Source organism: Anoplolepis gracilipes, chromosome 2, assembly GCF_047496725.1.
Source record: "Anoplolepis gracilipes chromosome 2, ASM4749672v1, whole genome shotgun sequence".
NCBI classification, from domain to species: domain Eukaryota; kingdom Metazoa; phylum Arthropoda; class Insecta; order Hymenoptera; family Formicidae; genus Anoplolepis; species Anoplolepis gracilipes.
Window position 1 is genome coordinate 7100163 of NC_132971.1, and position 23953 is coordinate 7124115.

At 40.0% G+C, this 23953-nt stretch overlaps 1 protein-coding gene across 2 annotated transcripts in view; it reads left to right on the forward strand.

Moving 5' to 3' along the window:
* Soxn (SRY-box transcription factor soxNeuro) overlaps positions 1–23953 on the forward strand; it is a 97764-nt gene that overhangs the window by 35394 nt on the left and 38417 nt on the right. For both annotated transcript variants that reach the window (XM_072886959.1, XM_072886961.1), the window contains exon 2: positions 21638–21703. In XM_072886959.1, coding sequence (XP_072743060.1) covers positions 21638–21703 — 66 coding nt within the window. The remainder of the gene's footprint in view (positions 1–21637; positions 21704–23953) is intronic.

The window sequence follows — 23953 nt, forward strand, 5'->3', positions numbered from 1 at the left end:
TCTGGCACATGTGGGTGGCGATTACTCGAGTGCCCTTTAAGAGCACGCTCGAGAGCTAGTAGTTGGATCTGAATTAGCACGAGGATCGATCGCCCGCGGACATAGAGACTACTTCTAATTACTAGAAAAGAATCGTTGTCCGATTATGTATTTTTTTAATGTTTGAAATATATTAACATGAGGAATATTCGTTAACTTTTTAATGAGAGTTGTATATTCATTGTAATAGGAAAAAAAAACTTATAACAAAATTTGTTTAAATTTAGAAAATTTATTCAAGAAAAGAATTACAAAAATAATTATACATGAAAACTTTTTTTTTAATTCAATGGTATTTGCATGATCGGGTGAAGAATTAACCGAATATTTTTATAAATATAATTAGTTTGAGAGAAATATGATTTGATTGTCGGTGAAATTTTTTCACGATTCCACCTTGCGGTCGGGAATTCATTTTTGCCGGAATAGCGATGGTTTATAAGCACCGCGCGTGACATTTTACAGGTGGATTGGCACGAAAAGAATTCCAGCGTATTTGACACACGTGCCAGAGATTTGAATTTGTAATTCGACGCTTTTGTCGATCCCATGGAAATTGAATGCGCCCGTTAATGGCACCCGAATTCGTACCGGTGGCACGTTTGAGGGGTATAACGGCGCGCTGCGCACAATAAGGCGCGCGAATCGGATTCACGTTAATGCGCGTGTACATGTCGCTTCTCTTACCTGAAAAAGGAATCCCGTTGCATCGAAATACTTGCGCTCACGCATGGTCTACGCATGGAATTTTTCTTACACGCGACTGTCCGACTATGAAAACAAAAATATTGTCAAATACATAATTTATTCGTAATAATATTTCTTTCCATAAAATATAAAAAAACAATAAATAATATTAAAATCGATAATTTATTTGTAATAATATTTCTTTCCCTAAAGTGTAAAAAAATAGATAATATTAAAATCGAGGCTCTATTAGCAAAAATTTGCGCATGAATTATATACGCAGTTACTTTAACGATGGATTTTTAGTTACTCTCAACTTGCTCAACTCGCTCATTGGAAAAATGAATGTGAAAGCACGATATACTTGCATAGAAAAGCTATCAGCCGAATATTTATTAAATTATAATTACCGAAACTCCTCGTTTTTTGCGTTTCATAACGTCTGCTGCGAAATCCATTTGATAGTTGAAAAACGTTCGCTTGTCAATCGGCCGTTCATTACGGTCTAGTTGCGAAAGGTGAAAGTTCAGCGGAAATTTATTTCCATCCCGATCGTTTCGTTCGAGTGATCTTAAGCCGTCGCGTGTATATTAATTGGTGACAACAACCCTCGTTGGCATCCCGCATTTAACTGCGCCCACGATGCGTGCACGCTTGTATTATGCATCGTCGTTTTGCGAGTTAGTGATGCAAGCAGCATCGATGACGTCGATATATCCTTTGCGAACGCATCTTCAATTTATATCATCTCTGACTAATTAAACGGCAACACTTGTTACTTGTCACGTTCGTTCAAGCACTATATTTCACGATGGTTTACGAGCGATGTATCCTCCCCTCTCGATATTTAATTCTCCGATGTACTTTACGATTTTCGCTTCATCTAAAAAAGCTCTACGTCAAATTCCCTAAGTAAGGAATGGTAAATTTTTATAATTCTCCTTAAAGGTAAAATCTTGGCATAAAATTGACGTTAAATTAAATTCACGAAAAATTATACAACGTGACGGGATGCATCTGTATAATGCAGAGAGGACAAGTGTATGCATCGGGCATAGTTTACCTTCGATTTATGACAGCGCATAATTAGCCAGGCCAAAAGTGAAACCTCTTTACGCCGCCTTGGTCAAACGAATATCCTCGGCAAATCGAAACGACAGCTTCGAGAGCTACCGGTGATATTTGAGAAAAAATTGACATCGTCCGCGTCGTGTTGCGAGGTAAAGCCAGCGCGAGTTCTCTCCTTTCGCTTCGCGGCGGATTCATGAATAATTTATCGCGGTAGTAAACGCGAGACAAGCTGTCGCGGCCTTCTAACTTTAATTCTCGAATTCGCGGCGTACCGTTTGAACGTGTAATTTCGCGTCGCGGCGGAAACGGAATTTTTCAACGATATAATGCATGGCCGATACCGTTGGAGAGGAGGAGGAGGAGGAGGGTCGGACGCGTGTGACAGTTGGTTTTTCAATTTCGGCGAAATTTCACCGTGAATTTACCGACATGATGGACGTTTAATCGAGCGCGCTTCAACGAGTATCCGCAAAATAAACATCGTTCCGCGTCGATGATTATTTCGCGATGTGTCCCGTTATATCGGGTTAAAAAAAGATACAGGAAAATTAGCGGCAATGTTCCCGGTCGTGAGTCGGGATTTATGGATTTGTCTTACGTCACGTGGCCAATTAAAGGGCTTAGCCATGAACATTCTGCCTCTGCTCGAAAAGATCGGAGGATCCTTGAACATATATTTTGATCCAGTAATTATTGAGGATCTTTATTTTTACCGTGTAATCTATCTTTTATCTGAACTTTCGAGATAACTTACATCCGCATGAATGAGAAATTTTAGTTCTTTCTTCGACTAACTCAATTATGTCAATAATTAATTGATTCGTCAGTGTCAGCCTTATTAACGTCTTCCGCGTTTCTATACGCGTTTCTATCTGTGCACTAGGGAAATGGTGACATTTAATAGGAGTGCGTGGAGTCATATAATGTCCCGGCAATTTGATATCACAAGGTTTCGTCGATATGGGGAGCTAATGGTTCGCCATTACGGAACGTCTAAGATTTCCTGTTCCCTGACACAGATGAATTTTTGGATTACACGGCGGATGGCTTAATTTTCACGTACTCGTTGAGTAACGTTTAAGTTAAAGACACGCATTTCTCTGGGATTAAAACGAAAAACTAAAATTATAAGTTTGAAGAGCGAATCGTTTGACATGTTTGTCATTCATAAAGAATATTCATTTAACGGACCAGTGTCACATAAGTATGCAAAGAAATTTTTATGATTCTGTCAAACTCTCGACTTCAAGTTTGAAACCTCTTGGTAGCCTGATATTAAATCATTTTCATAACAAATTTTTTTTTTTTTCGTACGGCATCCTTTCATCGGAGGATCGATTCCATCGATGACTCAGGGTGTTTCGCGTCGCCGAGATGTTAACTGGCCAGTCACGATGCACATGTTCAACCAGGAAAACGTGTGGCGTGTTTCCCGTGTACGGCGCGTGTGCCCGTGTGCACGCGCACACGTAAAAGGGACGAGGAGCGTCGAGAGTGTCGTATACGCGCGCGAGGTTATTGACATTATTGACCAAATATTGGCCCGCCTCGTGAGAAATGTCGGTTTCCTTTTATCGTTGTTGCCGGATCGCGGCTGTTGTGGCGGCCGCGACAATTATCGTCGAGCGTTCAAACAGAAAATTTACACCAAAAAATATCTAAAAGTATAAAAATATGAATAAAAATTCTCTCTCTCTCTCTTTCTGTTTTTACACCAAGAGCGAGCGATCGTCGAAAATTGAACTCTCAATTAAACTAATAAAAAATTACATCAGATTGATACATTAATTGACGCATTAATTCGCACCTAAAAGTTAAGAGAGGCATTAAAGCGCCGAAGGGAGAGGCGGTCAATGAAGATTCCCGAAGAGGCATCCGTCGTCCCACGCATTCAGTGTGTCATACCGGAGACACGGTGGGTGCACCCGAGACCCTGGTGTCACCCTGGTGAAGGGGAGGGGGGAGAGGCGTCGTCGGTCACCGTGACCGTATCAGAATCCGTGAAACGCCGACACCGTCGGGGTGTCGCGTGTACGTAACGCACCCCGCGGGTATACGCACGTGCACAACCGCTTCGCGGAACCGCGCATTAACCTACGGATCGCCCGGAGAAAGTCGCTCTTTTTTTACTCAGCAGAAAATACTTAAATATGTCAAATTGACTACGATTAAAAAAATAAAAAAAGTATGGGCGTACAAAAAAAAACGTGTATCTTTTATCTCTGTTCTATATGTATTCGATTATTGATCATTGATCGAAATTATATTTTTTTTTCGATTCTTTATTTTTATATCTAGGATTGTGCGTATATAATGTATATAGGTATGTGTGTGTGTGTACAAGTGTAACTAGCGCAAACGCGCACTCTTCTCTGCTTGCTCTCTAGGTATCCGTTGTGTAATTGGAACTCATCGTGTTTTAGCAGGAAACGGAATAGGCGTATGCGGTTACATTGGTTTCCGAGCTGCACCTAACTCGGAAGGTGTGTACACTAACGTCCTGTGTCGACAGCTCGCAATCGTAGCGTATAATGTTGTATTTTTTATTTGACTGATTACGAGCATTGATGATCAAAATAACTTTATTTATTCCCTTCAATCTTAATAGATGACTTTTAATAGTTTATTCCTTAATCATGTTTTTTTTGTAAATATAATAAAATATATTTTTTTATAAAAAATATTCCGCATTTTTTTTAAATTAAATAATAGATTAACGAAATAACACGCGACACTGAAAAAATCATTGCCACCTACTTTCTCGTCTTTTTCTTCTCTCAAATGTGCGAAAAATCCGACGCTCTCGAGAATATCTTTCGCTCCGAAGGGGGGAAACACGTCAGAGCTAAAGACATTAATGGCGAGCGGGTGCTCGTCCTTATGAGAACATAAACGTAAGTGTATCGGAGAAGGACCCGCGTTGCAAAACCCCTTTTCGCAGGAGGGGAAAATTTCAATGCGGAAAATCTCGGCGGCGAGACGGAATAAACTGGAGCGTGCATAACTCGGTTGCCTTTGCCACCCGGCTGCTGCTTTCTGCCGCTATAAATTCATAAACTACAAGTTCGCGGCGACGGCGGTCCCTTCGTCCTCCCGGAGCGCCGCCTCGGAGCTGTTCCATCGCCACCCACACACGTCGCCTCACCTTACCTTACCCTGAGGAGGACGAGGGGAGCAGAAGGAGCGAAACTGTTGGAAAGTTTCCCCGGTTACCTCCGGCGGCAGCCTCCGCCCACGCATCTTCCCAGAACCGCCGACGACGGGCGAGAGAAACTCGAGTCGGTGCCTCGATAAATTTGCGAGTAGTTAGTTACAGTAAGAAACTCCCTCCGGGACGGGGGGGAGGAGGGAGGGAGGGAGGGGGAGAGGAGTGCGGTGGTTTTGACACACGGACACACGCGTGGTCGTGTACGCGCGGGAGCGCCAGGCGTCTTGGATATTAAATTCGCGTCGGAGAATCGCGAGGGAGAAAATCGGCTTTCCGATCGACGAGAGAGAGAGAGAGAGAGAGAGAGAGAAAGAGAGACTTGGAGCTCCGGACTCTATGTACGTATGTATGTATGTATGTATGTATGTATGTATGTATGTAGGTAGTACTACACTTGGAACTCTCTCTCTCTCTCTCTCTCTCTACCGCCGATTGTCGCCGAGCCGCGCGGTGGTTTGTTTTCTAACGAGCTTCCGCGGCCTGCGATCGATCGCGCTAAAGTTTCGCGAACAATTACCGCCCCGGGTAGGTCCGGGATGGAGAACTTTATATATACAACGTCTTACGTTTCATTTGTGTACCGTGCGCTATGCATAGTCGTCGATCCTTATTTGCAACGTTAGTCTCGTTTCTTCGAATACTCGTACAAATTTAAATTATTGATAGAGGATATTTTATATATGTATCCATTTTTTTGTATGTTTATTACGTTGTTTATTGATAGAGGATGTTCTATATATGTACTCATTTTTTTGTATATTTATTAAATTGTTTTTTTGCTAATCTTTGATTTATATATAAATATTCATATACATTGTTTCTTTCTCAAAAGTCTTTCGCTTTTTTTGTATTTAAGCAGGGTCTATTATTTCTGAAAAACATGGAAAACCTGGAATTTTTTATATCTAGAAAAATCAGTGATTTATCGTGAAATTTTATTAGGAGTTAAAGAATTTTTTTCGAAAATTATTAATAAGTATCTTTCTTTTTATGTGAGTGAAAAACATCAGAAAACGCATACAACAATAAAGTTTATTTTAGAGAAAACTTTTCGTATCAAAAAACCCTAATCTTTACCTGGAATTTTGGACGCAACTACCTGAGAGATCAGGTAATTTTCAAAGAATTTTTTACAAGCTTTGAGTGGACACCCTATTTAACCTTTCGCGAAGTAACGAAGTATTTATTCTTATACACTATTTTGTTCATCAAGTCTATGTGCTTTATATCGAATAAGTGTATTTCGCGCTTCAATGAGCGTGCCTTCTTGCCAACGATAGTATGTCGCCAGTAACGTCTTGACATCATCTCTTACGGTTTTTCGATCGATTAAAGTACCGTCAAAGACGGTATCACGTCCAATTTGATATGCGCGTTGGAGAAGTGGTCGTGTATTTTCCTCTACGCGAGTAGCAGATAGCGGGAGTAGCGTGATCAGTATTCCCTCTTTGTTCGGAATTACCCGAGGAAGGATGATGCACGTGAGACGAAAACCAACGCGTGACACGTGGCGCGAGAAATTAATTATGCGACCGCGCGCGCGTAATCGTTGTCATCGCGCGCTTACGCGGAAGAACGCCCGGTTTCGAAGAAAGGAAAGGTGCCCGATCGTTTGCCGCACGCGTTGAGATCTTAAAGAAGTAATAGATAAAGAAGAAGCTAACGTTATATAACTTCGGTGCCTATGTTGATTATCGCTGTTTAGACATGTCGGATCGCGACCCGTAATCGATAAATTGAAAAATACCGTGTAAATTAAATGCATCATTTGTCAATTTTAATCTCAAGTACGTGATCAAAGTACGAAGAAATTCTAAAGTCGTAAGCTTGCAGAAGAGAAACGATTAAAATTTTATACATTCTACAAAAATAACACATACATGCGAGTTTTAAAAGAAAGCGAATCTTTTATATATTCTTCACTGTTTGGTCTGCAGAAAAAAAAGTGCAAGAAACGAGAATTATTGACTCGGACAATGATCCTGAGTTCTCTCTATCTTCCTCTTTCGTTTTACCATCTCTCCCCTCTACAGTTTTTTTTCTTTTCTCTCCCTCTTTCTCGACGCGTATATTCTTTCGTTTTCCGCAACGAGTCTTAAACCGCGCGTATAATTAGCGTGCCCTGGTGCAAGGCACACGCGGCACACGTGTGTGGTGCGTTTCTGTCGCGTCTTACCTTATGCAACCATCGGTCATGTCGGCGCACATCGAAAGTCTCGACGAGATATCCGAGAGAGATACGTGTTATTAACACTTTCTTAATCGTCGATTTTTGCACATACGCAATGTTAGCGACTCTGTGTACAGAACGTATCATAAATCTCGCGCGCTTTCTCTCGCGCGAGAGAAAAGAAGGGACGAACCGAGTCTCCTCTTTCCAGTTTTTAAATTTTTTTATCGCAGATTTATGTATGTATTTTTTCTCGATGTTGACCTACTCGATTCTTGTTTTTTTTTTTTTTTTTTTTTTTTTATACTCGGGAACAACGTCAAAACGAATCTCTTTCTCTCTACAGCGCTATGTCGTTTGCGATATTTTTAATGGCCGCTCGCGAAGTCCACATCCCCGAAATCTGTTCGCGGCTGCCAGACCGTTTTGCGCCCCGTCGAACGCAAACGTGGGTCGACGTGGCCGCGGCTACCGGATTTCACCCCTGGCTACACACTCTTTTCGAGATCACGATATTCTCCTCCCCCCCCTTCCTACCCTCCCTTGCTTCGTCTTGCCTCTCGAGAGTGGTCCTGGACCGCCATTCGATCCGGCCCACGATAGTCCGGGAGAAGGAACTCAGCCGGAATATCTCTGCGTTCGGGAGAGACGAGCGAGCGAAGCAAAAAAAGAAAGGGAAAAAAAAGGAAAAAGAAAAGCGAGGAGAATGAAACAAAGAGAGAGAGAGAGAGAAAGAGAGAGAGAGAGAGAGAGAGAGATAAAGAGAAAATGCGTATGTATAGTGGCACGATCCTTCTTCAGTTTCTGGTGGATACGTGACAGCTTCGAGCAAAAATAGTGATGATCCGTGAAACAATATTCCACAGACTTGGAAAACAAACTAAATTTAGTTTGAAAATTAAAAAGTAATTAAAAATAAATTATTAAGTTAAATTATGAAATTAAAGTAATTTAGATTTAATTTTCTCAATTTTTTAGAATTATTTCTCTTTAAAAAATGAAACTATTGTCTATTGCATTAGCTCTTTTAATTGTTAATATTACCGTACAGGGATTTTATATGACATTTATTGGAATTGGCCGCGTATATTCATCTTTTCTTTCGCCTTTAACTACTTTTATCGTCATAAAACATTGTCCGCATTTCATGTTCGTATTCGTAGGCGAATATATATATATATATATATATAATATATATGAAAATCGATTACAGAGCATGGTACTATCTCGAGAATTCTCTCCCTCGCTCTTCGCATTCCACTCAGAGAAAGAGAGAGAAAGAGAGAGAGGGAGGGAGGGGGGGAGAGAGAGAGAGAGAGAGAGAGAGAGAGAGAGAGAGAGAGAGAGAGAGAGAGAGATAAAGAGAGGAAAAGAGAGAAGAGGGAGAAAGGACGGACCTTCCGGAAGACGTCGGTGGTCGCGCGCAGAGGGGTCGCTATATAGCCTAGATTTGATTTAAATCTCAGATTATTGTGCCAGACACGCGGCTCCGGACCAGAGACTGGCATTCCGTGATTTCCATACAGGAAGCTCTGTAACGAGAAACCACCGTTCTCTTTCTCTCTCTCTCCCTCCCTCCCTTTCTGTCTTTTGCTTTTGTCCTCTTCTCTCTTTCGCCCTGTTCTTTCTGCCTCGTCCTCCTCTTCCTTCCTCTCGCCTCGAAATGAACCCGACGCTCGAGCTCTCGGTTGATACTGGTGTATGATTACCGATCCCTCGTTACCTAGTATAGAGCTGCCAGTATCGGTGCCGCTTCTACGAAAAGCATATTACATCGTCTAGCTTGTGGAGAACCATCTACGGACGAACGCTTCGCCAATCAGTCAAACAGAAAATCGTTAATAAGATAAGAATAAGTTAATTAATGCATATGGTGCTCTTTTCTAAAAATGTTTAACAAGAAAACATAGATAAAATTGCAATTATTTTTTTAACTGATTATTCTGACAACTTTTGACAAATGTAATAAACAACTCTAAAACCTATAATATAATCTGTCTTTTTTTTTTATAAATTAGAGGGAGATAGCGTTAGAATAGTTAGAATAACAAAGTCACTAACTATAATTTTTTATGTAAAATGAAAAAGCGGAAAGAGAGGCGAAAACGGGCGGAAAGGACAAAGAGAAGAAATCGAGAAGATCGCGTTCGACCACCATCCTGTTGATGATCCTTGCCTAGAATCCGGCTGCGACCAGGTGTGCTCGTGGAGAAAACACGAGGGGGAGGGTGACGCTCAGGGGTGGACTTACGGACCCCTGCCGCTCCGGTCTTCTCGCCCTGTTGCAAGCGAATAGCCCTGTGAGGGGGACCCAGGGGGGAAGGGGGAAAGGGGGGGACCGGTAAACGAAGGTAGAGAGGCGGCTACCTGAGAGAGGGGTCCTTCGCACAGGACCACGCGGGCCTTTGCAGCAGCATGTTAAAGCTTCGGGCGCCCAACTGTCTGCGCCGGTTATACCTTTGGTACGCGCGTCGGCGGCGGCAGTGGTTCCAAAGAAAGCGAATTCGAGCATACCTGCCGATCGCAGGCCCAGTGGCTCTCCGATAATACTGGTGAAGTAATTTTACGAGATTGTTGTCCGTTTTGTCCTTTATTTTCTTATTTTATTTTTTTTCCCTTCTCTGTTTATTATCTTTTTACTTTTCCATGATAAAAATGCAGCGACGATAAGAAGTTTCCGTAGACACATATTTACATACATATTTTATTATCAACATAAATTAATAGTAATGCTTATTTTTAGACTAAAGTAATGATAGCGATAAATTAGACGAAGATAACGTCATCCTAGATGGTACTATCATTTGAGTCAGAGTTGACTTGATGCTTATGCTTGACGTGCACGAGACGCTGTTTGAATCTTTAAATATAAAAAATGTTGATCAAATATTGAACAAGGCTCATAATAGGCGCGATTTCTATGATTACGCTTCTATAAATATACTATATATTATAGTATGACATGCGTGGGCATCTTGCCATGAACATTTATTGGACTTCAACTTTTAAAAGAAATTAAAACCATCAATTATAATTTTATGAAAGTATAATTAATTTTTTAAATATAAGTTTATATGCATATTAAATATATCTGAGATACTTAAAAATATAATTAAGCCGTCTTGTGTAATTAAATTTTCTATGCACTCATCTTTGTCCAGAGAACTCCGTCACTCGAAAATCTACCTGGTTACATTCATATATATATATATATATATCCTGTCAAATATTAAATATGTTAAATAGATTCACTTATCAGCGCTCGCAACGCTGTTCGTGATTAGAACTTTATAAATATAGGAACCAGAGAGGAGCAAAACTGAAATGCGGCCTCGTGATGTAATCGTGACGGGACGAACTAGTCGTGCGTGGGTGACTGGTCGCGCGCTACTGCGCGTCGTAAGTTACATTTACATATACACTTAACGCACGCGTGCGTGCGCGGGCGCGCAGAGGGACGCCAAGGTGTCGACAAACACGAGCGAGCACAGATAACCTCGGGGTAAACGTGTAAACTCGGCTACCAGTGTTACGAAACCAAGCAAGGTCTGGGAATCTCCTCTGTTTTCCATGTTAATATTTGAACAACGTCGTTTCGTAGCTAACCGAAGCTGGCACGACGCGACGCGACGCGATCGAGGAAGAAAAAAAAACAAAAAAAAAAAAAAAGACATGTGCGAATTTTTCTGCGTGCATCGCGTCCCGTCCGCATACCGTTAAGAGACACTGCATCTGTAATGCAACGTAAACATGCACGATCGACACGTACCCCGTGTTTTGACAGAGAGAGAGAAAGAGAGAGTTGGCGCCGTTTTCTATTCACGAGCACAGGTAGTTTGACGCATCCAAAGTCGATTTCTCCTCGATGCAACCATCGTTGCACGCGCGCACGCGTCGCAGCTTCTTAATTTTGCAGTATGTTGAATATGTATTCTGCTATCTTATCTTTGCAATACGTCTCGCGTAAGTTTTCGAGAGAGATAGATAGAGAGAGATAGATAGAGAGAGAGAGAGAGAGAGAGAGAGAGAGAGAGAGAGAAAGAGAAAGAGGGAGAGAAATCGACATTAAGAGGGAACACAGTTGCATAAGCATGTGGCAACATTATTTACCTTTATTCGTTTTTCTCAATGCTGAATCAACGTATCTGAATAATTTTGTTTTATTTTTTTCTCATTGGCTACATTTGAACCGATGTCGGCCCGAATAAACTCTTCTTGAATTTTAAATATTTAAATAAAGTCAAATATTTGTTAGTAATTTTATTCGAAACTTTTGATAAAATTATAAAGTTTTTTAAATCGAGCGATCAAGTCTAATTTATTTATTTCTGAATAAATTAAAAACATATAATAATCAAACAAGTAATTTTCAAGAAAAAGATTTGAAAACACTTTTAGGATTCTAGGAAAATATTTCAAAGATTTTGATGCATATGCTGACTTTTTAAAATATTTATATATTCAAAGAACGTTTTTGTGTGTAGCTCTAAATGTTCAGTTTAAACAAAATTAACATTTTTAAAAAATTTTTATTTAAAAAAATGATTATATTTTAGTTATTTTGACATACTTGCTCTCTTAAATTTGTCAAAGGACGGATATTGATTAGCGTGAGAAAGTAATTAAATTTTGTATAAATTCTCTAACTCGTTAGACACGCTTTGATGAAACCGTTCTTTGTTAAAGATTCGTCAGTAAATCGCCGATTTTTCCGATATTTTAATCCTACAAGACAAGATTATTCTGTAGATCAATTTCTTCGACCGAAAGCTATTTTTAGAAATGGAATTTCTCAAACGATTATCGCTCTGTTTCCTTCTTCCTCATGGTTGTTTTGACCGTGAGATTAAAATTCTTTTCGGCACATATTTCCGTGCGTGTATAACTTCGATGACGGTGAATCGAGGAAGGCCAAAATTTTTGTGGAACCTTAATTTTCGTTTTTCGACACCCATGTCTCGCGATGGCCAATCATGTTTTATAATAAAAACAAGCAACAGTGGCAGTAGCACGAGCCACTCGCGCGCGACTAGCATGAATATTCATCTCCAGCATAGAAATCCGTCACAAAATTTTCCCGTCACGCCGTTAAAACTCCTTGTATCCGCGAGTATATTTCCTGCTCTGACTTTCTCTCTCTCTCTCTCTCTCTCACACACACACACATACATTACGAAGGGTATCCTTCCACTGCGCCCGCCCCCATAAGGATTACTTCCTATTAATATGCATTATGGTAGACATGCCACAAAGCAACGAGAGAGTCGGCCCTGGCACTGTGATGTAAATAAACTTAGGCTCCCAGATCTTCCTCCTTGTGCCTCGGACACGTTTCTTTTGTAATTGCGTCCCAGCAAGCTTTGTCTCCGAAGTGATACGCGCCTTGCTATACCAACTGTCCAGTAAACATTTTTCATTTTCCTCAACTTCCGCGGTCGGCGCTATCCCGAGTAATTAAGAGAGACAAAAGGGTGACATAACTCTCCGCAATATCGCGCGAAAGAATTTTCGGCTCGCATTTTCCATGGATTTTCTCTCGACTGATTTCTCTCGTTTCCTTCTCGTAATTACTTTCATTTTCCCCGCGAAGGTAAAACGCATTCGAGATACTGTAATGCTGAATTTATTTAATTTGGATTTTTTTACTTAAAAAAAGTTCATTTTGCAAATAAGTAAAGTGGCTTCTGTCACTAATAAGTGACTCTCGCACGTCCGAAGAGGGGATATCTTCCTTGATGTCTCAATAACCCTTGCCCTTGATGTAACATTTCATGAGTAACCTGTCGCTTTCGGAACGGGGAATGTGACGGAGCGCGCATTTTTCGCGCGACGGGGTTTATAAGCCCGTTTATATCCTCAAACGGGCGCCATCCCGGGCATTTATAAACAAATTCGAGAATCGTATATCACGGTCATTGTCCCTGGCCCTCACCGTGCCGACGAAGATCGTCGTATAAGAGAGTTGTATACGATGAATGACAAAAGAGAGTGAGAGACGTAGAGAAAAGGAGGGAGAGAAAAGGAGAGGCGGTGAGATGCTTGCGTCGATGAGCCCTTTTGAATTGATCGGCATTTGAATAAATTCACCTGCACGCCCTTGGCAAAAGGAAAAGCTGTCAAGAGATTGCGTCGAGACCGATCGGTCAAGGAACGGGCGTGAGCAAAAAAAAGAGCGAGAGATAATTAATTATATAATTCAATTGTGTTCCATAACGCAATCATGATGTTTGCTTCATTATTTAATTATTTAATTAATTTATGCTTGAATAGTTATATTATTCGAATCAAATGTAGCGCCGTTATTTCTCGCGTTGCACCTTCTTCAAGAAATATCAGTTCCATCTTTAAAAAAAATGTACATATTTAGGATTAAACGTGAAAATACGGGCCGATTGATTTACCTCTAGCATCACGCATATATATATCGTCGCACATCTTATCCCGATTCGGTTTCCAGCGGTCGAGCAGCGTTGAAATCTTCGTAGGGCGAATACGTAACTGAAATCTCAGCATCCAAACCCTGCTTCTTTCTCTCTCCTCTCTCGCTTCTCCCTCTTTCTCCCTCACGCTGCGACAACCTGGATGCCCCGCAACGATTCTCCGCTCTGCGCTCGTTTTCCCTCCCCTTTTCATCCCCTGTCGGCGTCGGAGGGTCTGTAGCCGCAGCTGCACAGCTCCGGCCAGGTGTGCACTCTCGCAATGTTGCCGCAAGGGTGAATCTCCCCCCTTTGCTCCCTCCCCGTTCGCTTTCCTCCTCCCCGCACCACTCCTCTCTTCACGGTTAGGTTTCGCCACCGAATCCGAGTCCTGGATACGGGCAATGCCCAGAATTTCGCATCGAGAGAAGCGTCGAAAATATTTTTCGCCGTGGAGACAAGGACACGGTCCACACGCGCTGCCACTCGAATTCTCGGACAAATAATGTTTTTAGGTTCGCGTTTTTAGCTCGATTTAACAATCCGATAGAAGAGTTCTCGAGTACATTAAAAAACTAGGATTCTGACATATTTATTTTCCTTTTTAAATATTACAACTGCTAATCTAACTGCTGTTGATTATTATTTCTTGCTATTTTAAAATACAACGTGTTGATTACAAGTATTGATTTTAATATTTATTTATCAGAATAATGTAATTAATGTTTTTACATATTTTATATTAATTTATGTTTATTATATATATTAATTTATATTATTTTATATTAATTTGAATATTTATATAAGGTAGATGTCACACGATAGTTAACAAAGCATTATGATAGCAAATCAATCAGTGAATGTTTCAAACGAAACATGTGACATTTGCAGAAAAATACATAATTAATATTCTCGACTTGATAAACTTTTCTCGTACATACAAGCAATTCAATCTTCATTTCTGATAAAGTGATGACTCACATTCAAATAACGAATGTTAAACAACACAGAATTTATTCATGTCACTTATTATTTATATCATGTACATATCTCCTTAAAAGCCATTATGTACAATATTGGATTTATACATAAATTGTAGCTTAGGATCGCACCTTAGGATTTTTTCGAAGAGTAAAAAAGTTATTTTCGTTAATATATATAAAATTGGTGTTGAAATAAAATATAAAAAATTATTTTAAAAATAAAAATTATTTTTTGTTATTATAATTATGACACTTTTTTATATATAATTGTAACATGTTTTTTTACTTTTCCAAATTTTCCACAGAAAGGGATGTTACTAAATACTGATAAAATAATATTAGGAAATCATAAGGTCCCTTTAGATTATCAGCGTAAAAACCACAAAAAATAAAACATAAATTTAGCTCTGATTATATAATCTAAAGATAAGGCATATCTTTACTGTAGTTTTGTTATATTTTACCTAGTGTGTTCTCACTTTGCTTTTTTTTTTATTCTCCACAATGTGTGCGCAAGTACGCACGCTTTTCGCGTACGGTCGTTTTGTCGCACGTGGACACGGATTTCGATGATCGGCGCGTCATGATGAAATGTATTTTTATTGCAGGACGTATACACGGTCGACAGATAGGAAATTGCGGAAACCAGAGACCGACGATGTCTCGATAAGAGCGGCGTCGAGCTATACGCTCTCATTGCCTCAATTTCCACTTCCACTTCCACTTCCGGTCGCGATCGCTTTTTCCCATCGGCCGAGCCTAAAAAACCAAGCGTCACGAACCCGCGCGAGCCTCGATCCTGCGTTCGCGTCACGCTCGCCCGGCATTGTCGAGTGAAAAGTGGCGCAATAAAAATGGCCAGTGCGTAAAGCTGCCAAATAATACGCGCGAATTTTTTTTTTTTTTTTTTAGAGAGAGTGCGCATATTCGGAAAATTTGTCGTTGCGTGAGAAACGTATCGAAACAGGTTGCAATTATATTTAAACGCTATAATTGTATGTTCTCGCAGCATTATTGTTCTCTCGGAAGACAGATGACAATTGTTTACGGCGTTAATAAATCTTGAATATTCCATCATAAATGGTATAAATAATATCTCACTAGTGTTTATTGCTAGTGTTTATCTGTTTAAATACACGTTTGCTTGTACGATAGCTTTTTGTAAATAAAAATGATTTTTGTATCAGTTGAGACGTACATTATTAACGCTTGGCGATTGAGATAAGATCCCTAAATTAATGCCGTGTCGCCGCGCTGCCGGAAGTACCATCGAAAGCGAATCTGACGCGTGTCTATTGCGGAACGAGACGGACAGGGGGCGAAGAAGGAGGATCCATGGATCCATGGATCCGAGGCGTCACGACGCTCGGCTGAGCGTGTATCCCACCTGAACACCGGAAGCCGGAGGTTCCCCGTGGCGACAAGAGAGAGAAAGAGAAAGAGAGAGAGAACGCAAGCCTACCGGAACACCGGAACCGGAAGGGTGCGGAACCTACGCGAACGAGCAACGTTACCGGACACCGCCAAGCGGGCTCGCGCTGATTTCATCCGCTGATGAGGCCGTATATATCGGCTCGTTGACTTTATCAATATTCTTATTAGGTGTCTGCTCTTATCTAAATCATTCTCGCAACGTAATTAGATTTCATATACAACGCAGAGAGAAGAATTCTAAAATATTCTAAATTAATTGTAATATTCTATTTCATTAAAATAATTAAAATTGGATTTAAATGTGCTGAAATGTTCCCACAACGCAAATAGTATTCAAGCTCAACGTTGCATAAGTATTCTGAATACTATACTTTATGTATTGCAATTTTTTTTATTTACCTTGACACACACATACGCATATATATCGCTTACAAATGATCTGTCGGGCGAAGGTGGCCTGTTCTCCGGACGAATTCAGAGGCACGCGAGCTTGTTTTGACACTCAAGCGTATCTCTCTTTTTCTACCGAGAGCCAAGGTGAACCGCGCGCGGATCGCTCGTCAAAGGGTTACTTTGTGCCGTCCGCGAGCCCGGATGACTAATGAGTCCGGGGTGGTTTAAACAAAACGTCGGCGCGTATCGGCGCGCGGACGAAATTGCCCGGGCAACCTACCGCATTGCGACTTGGTGCGCGTCTAAACAAGGGGCCGCCATTAAGTCGGAATGACTCGAGGCAGCTAGTCACTCGTGATTAAAAGGGCGATTTGTTACGCGGATACTGACGCCCAGCATCGCGGCGACGGTATCCGAGTTTCTCACCCCGCCTTCCCTCGTGCATCGTTTCGAGGTCGTTTTGTCTCTTTGCGAGAGCCTCTTTCTTCTCCTTAGTTTTTTTTTCTTCTTCTCTTCCTCTTCTCATTGTCCGATGCGCGGCGAACTTGACGAGCGCGCAATAACTCGGATATTTCATTTCGGTCGACGGCGCGTTCCGCGAAATTCAGTTCGCAAAGCGCTCGGTGGCAGTTTCGAACCATGGTAGCCCATGTATCCATTGATTTCGTTAACGCAGCTTCTTATTATGACTCACGCGATTGTAAGCCGGTGAAGAAAGAACAATGTGTTTCGCGAGTAATAATAAATAAATTACAAAACTCGCGTTCATCAAAAAGAGAGAAGAAAAATTTTATTACATTTTATTTCAAAATTGTGAATGAAATTATGATGTTATATATAAATTTGTATAATTAAATTTACAATGTGTCATTATAAAGTTATGGCAAAGTCCGGCGAAAAGTATCCGAAGGTTGTCGACAGGACCGTCTCTTCTATCGAGGGGTTAACGAGGGGGCCTACGCGCCGCATTACAATTACAATCGTCATAAATATTTAAATAATGCTCGTTCACCCTGATTTATGCGTAACGCCGGTCGGAACGAGAAATCGCGTCGGATTTCCTCTCTCTCTCCCTCCTCTCTCCCCGTCTGCCCCACGTCAGCATGGGAATTTCGACGGCGGCAGGTGGAGAGCATAATTAAAGTCGCGTACGGCGTTCCCTTTTTATGGGAAATCTGTGAACGAAGCACCTGCCAAAACGGCCAAATTGTGTGGGACATACGTGAACGACGTGATTTCGCTTTGGTATTTAATAACGTCGGGGTTATGGGAACCCGGTCACGGGTGGAACAACCACTTCTCTTAAGTACAGTGATTATGCGACACGGGGGACACGGTATTTGCGCAGTGAAGCCCTGCAAAGTTTCATATCAAGAAAGAGAGAGAGAGAGAGAGAGAGAGAGAGAGAGAGAGAGAGAGAGAGAGAGAGAGAGAGAGAGAGAGAGAGAGAGAGAGAGAGAGAGAGAGAGAAATAGCTCGAATGATTGTCGATTGTAGATCATCTCCGGCGAAACAATCGCATTCCATTGAATTTGTCGATTAACAAGAGTCAATTAGTGCTTTTTATTTTAAATGATATAATTGTATTGTTATTGCCATTACATTATAGGGTGTCTACTCTTTGAAAAAAATATAAGAAATCTCAATTCTCATGAAATTTTATTGGGACTCAGAAAATTTAAAAAAATGCTTTATTTGAAAATTTTACTCTTTTGTAAGCAATCGATAATCTCTCAATAAGTTAAGTTGTACATTATTCGTTTAATATACATATATACATATATATATATATATATATTTGTTATCTTAACAAAATATTGAATATTAAATACTCTTTATTTTATACTCTTAATTTTTTGTGATAAAAAAATGAAAATGTTATTCAAGCAAAAAATGTTTATCTCACGAAAGCTATTTAGTTTTTTTCCAGTACATTTCTAAATCAATGGCACTTGAAATTTTAGTGGTTCTGTGCTTTTCCTTCATGTGTGAGGGAAGAGTATTAGAAAACGCATACAATCAAAAAAACTTTTTAGAAAATTGCCCCAAAAAATTTTCAAAAATATTTTCTTTACTCTTAGAATTTTTAATAAGAATACTTGGAAGATCAAAGAATTTTCAGATAATTTGTTTACAAGATTTGAGTAGGTACCCTCCATTAAGATACGACGGTAAGATAATAGCAATGTAATTTTATTTCGCAGTTTTTTTCAATTGTGAATAATTAGAAAAATGAGATGTTCTGAAGTTCATGACTTGTTATATGAAATTAGAGACTTAAATACACACACACACACACACACACACATAAACAGAAAGAGAGAACAAGTGTTGTAGAAATTTCTTTTGAAGTAAGGCATTCAAAAATAGCAGGCTATTACTACAAATGTCTCATTTTCCTGTGCTTGATGAGGTTAATAGATTGCAAAGTCAATAGAAATTTAACTCCTTTTCCCGAGAAAGTTTGGTTCTAAATTTATTTTGTTGTCTTAAAGGACGATTTAAGAACAAAGAACATTGATGTATTCTTTCTATGCAAATGTGTCTGTGACAAATGTTTTTACCCTTTTCACAGAAACCTCATAACAAATATAAATAAATAGATATTTTCCAAATCCATGAAATTGCAAGTTTCCACATTTAAAAATCATTTATTTAATTATGGTATCCATACTAATTTTTCAAAGAATGCTTGTTTCATAGATTCTATTTTTCGGAGAAAAACTCGTTTACCACATTGAAACTTAAATATATGCGTTTATATGTTTATCCTCTTTTTTTCTACATTTATTATCGAATATAATATTTTTTTTAAACACTCTGTTACATTTTTGACGAAATTGAATGTAATCAGTCACACTTTGAGATTATATGTATTATGTCCAAAAATATAGATTGAAAACTATATGTCTGTCTATTATAATTCGAATACTCGTCGTTGTGAAGTTACGCTCTACTTCAGAAAGGAATGTGCGATCGTCATTCGGTATAGTCTGTCATCGTAGTGAATACCGTGTACAGACTCCACCGTGGCTTTTTCATTTGAGATAAAAAGATTTTAATTAGTTCTTTGATTACAAATGACTAGTCAGGTGTCAAAATAAAACTTTAATATTTTATTTGTGATTTTCTTATAAAAATAGGTGGATAAAATACAAAAATAATATCAGAAATTTTATCAATGTTAAAGTTTTTGCAGAATATTTCATACATATCGACGCTTATTGAACCGTATCGTGTTGTATCGGAGTCTCGCAATGTGATCGGATTGTAAATTTCATGTTCGCATCAAGCTACCGCGGCAATTCTCTCGGATTACGAGAGCTAAAAAGAGCGTTGTCTCCGCGTTGCGTTACAAACTTCTGCGAATGCAAGTGCATCACAATGCTCAGCGCCTTTTCACATTCCTTAGCGCAATGTAATACGGGAAACAAATCTCAACCGATCCGATTTATATCGTCGTCAGTAATCGCTTATAAGTAACCTTCTTACACGAACATATTTTATAACGGATTTGTAACCCTCATAACGATTCGTCCACTCGTTTTTATCGCTCACCGCATGCTAGAAATAAAAAGAAAAAAAGCCACTTTTATTCGCAGAAAATGGATGAGGGGAAATGACGTTCCGCGTTTTTCGAGCAACTCTATTCGAACAAGACTCTTCGCTCTTCGTATATCTTTCAATTTCTGGCGAACACTCTACTCATCGCGTGGGCGAATCTGTCTGTTCCGGCGACATATTGCGTCGACCAAAAATCACATTCCGACCGACCCCTCGAATTATAACGACGGCGGACGATAACCACGGCGAATTCACATTCCCACACATACACGCGCGTGCGCATGTGCGGCGGCGGGGCTCACGCAACCGACACGCATGAATGCCTAATGCCTGCAGACAGTGATTTCCACCCTCGACGAGAAATGCGCGCCTCCTACCTCGTCCCGCTTTCGATTCGCTCGCCCCGTCCACCCTTTTCTGCGGGCAGATGGGGTTCTCACGAGCCCCCCCCCTTTCTCCCCTGTCCCGCTCCAACCTATAGTAGACGATGTCGCTCGTAATCGGCGCGCGATAATGCCCGGCTGTCACAACACGCAAACACACGCCCGCGGCGTGTCCCGATTAAGAAATCAAAAGATTAGCCGTGACTTTTGGATAGCGTTCCGTTTCGTCAGAAATATATTATTCGATCCAATTTAATGTGTGGGGCAGATTTCATCGGGTTTTTTGTATTACTTATTAAAGCGCGTTCTAATCGCAGCTTCTTGTAACGCGATTACAGCGATAAGTATCTCTCTCAGTCCATCTGCTATAATACGGTGAATTCTTAGATCGATTCTGGTTTCTCTCAAAGCATAAATACATCTTTCGTCTCTTATCACTAAAGGTCATCATATATATGTATATTATTATCTTGTATTATATTTAATATTATTTTTTATCCACACATTTCCTCCGATAATACAATTTCACTTATACATTTATCTGCGATAACAATTACGTTTCATGCGTGAAAAATTCGATGTTTTCTCTCGGCTGTCAGCGGCACCGACGGATAACTCGATAAAGCCGATGTACGAAAGCGTCCTCGTCGAAAAGGGCGTCCAATAAATCCCGACGAATAATGTATCGATGTCGCGGAGTCACGGCGGTATATACATACATATATACAGAGAAAAACAGAGAGAGAGAGAGAGAGAGAGAGAGAGAGAAAGAAAGATAGAGAATTTCGTTATTATGTGCTACGAGAGAGGCGTACTGCAAATAAACGTATGCACTCACACACATACACACACGTTCATGCTTCGCGTTCGGTCGTACAACACGAGTCTACACCTTGTCACCATCGACGCCGCCCTGCGCGTTCGTTACGCGCGTATATTATTCATCCCGCGTGTCGACTACGTTGAGACGATAATGGCCGGTTGTCGCTCGTCTATCTTTACTGACGTCACCGTTAACAGGTTGGCGACGGGTACGATGGGCGAAAATAGGTACGTTCCGCCGACTGTCGACACTCGTTGTCGTTAACTGTTTCTTCGCGAGGGAATATTTGTGCGGAAACACACTTGCGTATTTTTAAAATCGTTTCGTTGATTAAAATTTTTTTTTTTTAATTTCATCGATTAAAATTATCAACGAAACTAATTTCATGTTTTTTAGTAATATGTTATATTTTATTAATGCATGTAATTATATAGATATTAATAATGTATTTTCTGTTATCTTACAGGTCAGATAGCGATCGTAAAATGTTGAATCCAGAAACCGGCTGCTATTCGGAATCCGTTCGAGCATGGTGAGTAATCATCGATTATATCGATCTGTTAATAAATTTATTATTTGTTTTTTTATGGATTATACGTTTTTATGTATCCATGTTCGATATCGCGCGTGGTTAACGAAAATTTGCGTTTTTTCGGAAATAGAGTTAACATATTGAACGCAAACGATCCTCTCCGTAGAGATTTTTAACTATTTTAACTAGTGCGACAGTTAAACAGCGGGCGCATTTTCCGCACGAATTTCTGTATAATTCGTTAGCGTTCACTCAATTTTGTGGAAAAATCTATCACGTTATTTTATCGCGCGAGGTTTTTCTCGCGCTTGCATTTTTTCCTCTCTCTCTCTCTCTCTCTCTCTCTCTCTTTCTCTTTTTCTCTTCCGTCCTCCCCGCTGCACTCACAAGGTAATTTGCCGTTGATGTATTTATAACAAAACGAATTAAACTCTGCGAGCGGGTAACAAAACGCGGCCGGTCGACAAAACCCCGGGAATAAAATACGCAAATATTTGCGTGTTTAATTTGAATCTCGCTTTGGGATCGAGCACACGGCGGCGGCGCAACGGGAGGGTTAATAATGAAACGTCGCATTGTCGCCGAGGCAGGAGAGAGGGGTTCACCTCCCTTCCTCTCTCTCTTTCTCTCTCATTTTGGCATGGTTTTGTTACGCGCGGCATATTGTCGTCACGTGCTGTCGCCATACCTGTATAGGATCGCGAAGAACCACCGCTTTTTTTTTGTCTTTTTCTTTCGCCCCTATTTTTTTTCGTCTCACCCACCCGTGACGCCATTCTCTCGCCTACGCGTTAATTTATGACGGACCCTACGAGACTCGCCCTCGAATTATGCCCTTGCGATTCGGCCGCGACGTATACGTCGCGAAAAACACTATTTTAACCCTTCCACGAGAGTCGAATTTATTCTTTTTGAAGGGCACGCTTGTGGCAAAGCACGTCGAGAAAACGCGACCCTCGAGATTGACGACGCGTGACGAAACGCTTTTGTGGGGGATGTGGCACCTCACCTTCGCGTTCGAGATGGAGTAAGGTGATTCAATTTGATGATATTTAACGATGTATATTAAGGTTGCACAAGACTCAAGACAATATTCGTAAAAATATTGTATTGAAAATTTTCGAAAATTTAAATCTTGTCTTGATTTTGAATGAATCTTTGCAGCAAAAATCTCGTCTTGTATTATTTTGTCTAGATTTTATTAATAATTTTATCTAATATTAAATAATTGTTTAAAATAATATTTAACATAATCTTTATATATATAATATAATTTAAAATATTTATTACTACTTATGTTATTCGTTTACTTCCCAAAGTACTATATATTCTTTTATCTTATCATTATTTTTATAAAAGGGAGTTGCATATAATGATGTCAGAATTCAGACACGGTTCACACGCCCACAATTAGAGAATACGTACATGTGCTGTAGGCAAAATTTTGTATAGCTAAATAATTGTATAAAATTTTATATTGCATATTTTATTATTTGTTTTCAAATATGTTAATATAAATGTTTTCATTTATTAAATAAAACTTTTAAGTTTTATGGTATAGTGATTTTTTTTCTCATTTAATTTACAAATGTATATATTTAATTTTTTCTTTAAAAAAAACAATAACTTTGAGAATCTTAGTCTTAGTATTTGTCTTGATAATTAATTAAAAATCTTGTCTTAATCTCTTGTTTTGAATTTCAAGAGAAGACTATATCAAAACAAGTCTTGGTATTTTATACAATCCTAATATAGATATCTTGCGACATGTGTAACGTTTCAAATAATGTTTGTTGAATTTTGATGCTATAATAATCGCGAAATTATCACAAGGAATGCGATGAATCATTCTTGCGCAAAACAGAGGCCATCGACAAAGAGCCATCGATATCTACTTGTTCCTTTTTTTTCACGTATTCGGTACTTTTGGTCTCGAAAGCGATTTATCTGCAATTGTGGTGGTTTTTCTCAGGACATTAGGGACGCGATCACGACCGACGGAGGATTATACGATAGAGGGGAAGGAGGAGGGGGAGGAGAGGGACATGCCTTAATGCGATTAAGGTCGTTATCAGATGTCGCTTCCACTTCTTGCGCGTTGAGGTCGACGGCGCTCGTTTGTCATCGCACCGACGTCGTCATGGGGGTTGCATGATTTACTTCCGGCTTTCCCCTTTTCGCGCCCTCCGTTTCCCGCCGTCGATTTCTTCGTCACGATTCGAGCATGCGACGTGCGTCCGCGTAAGATGA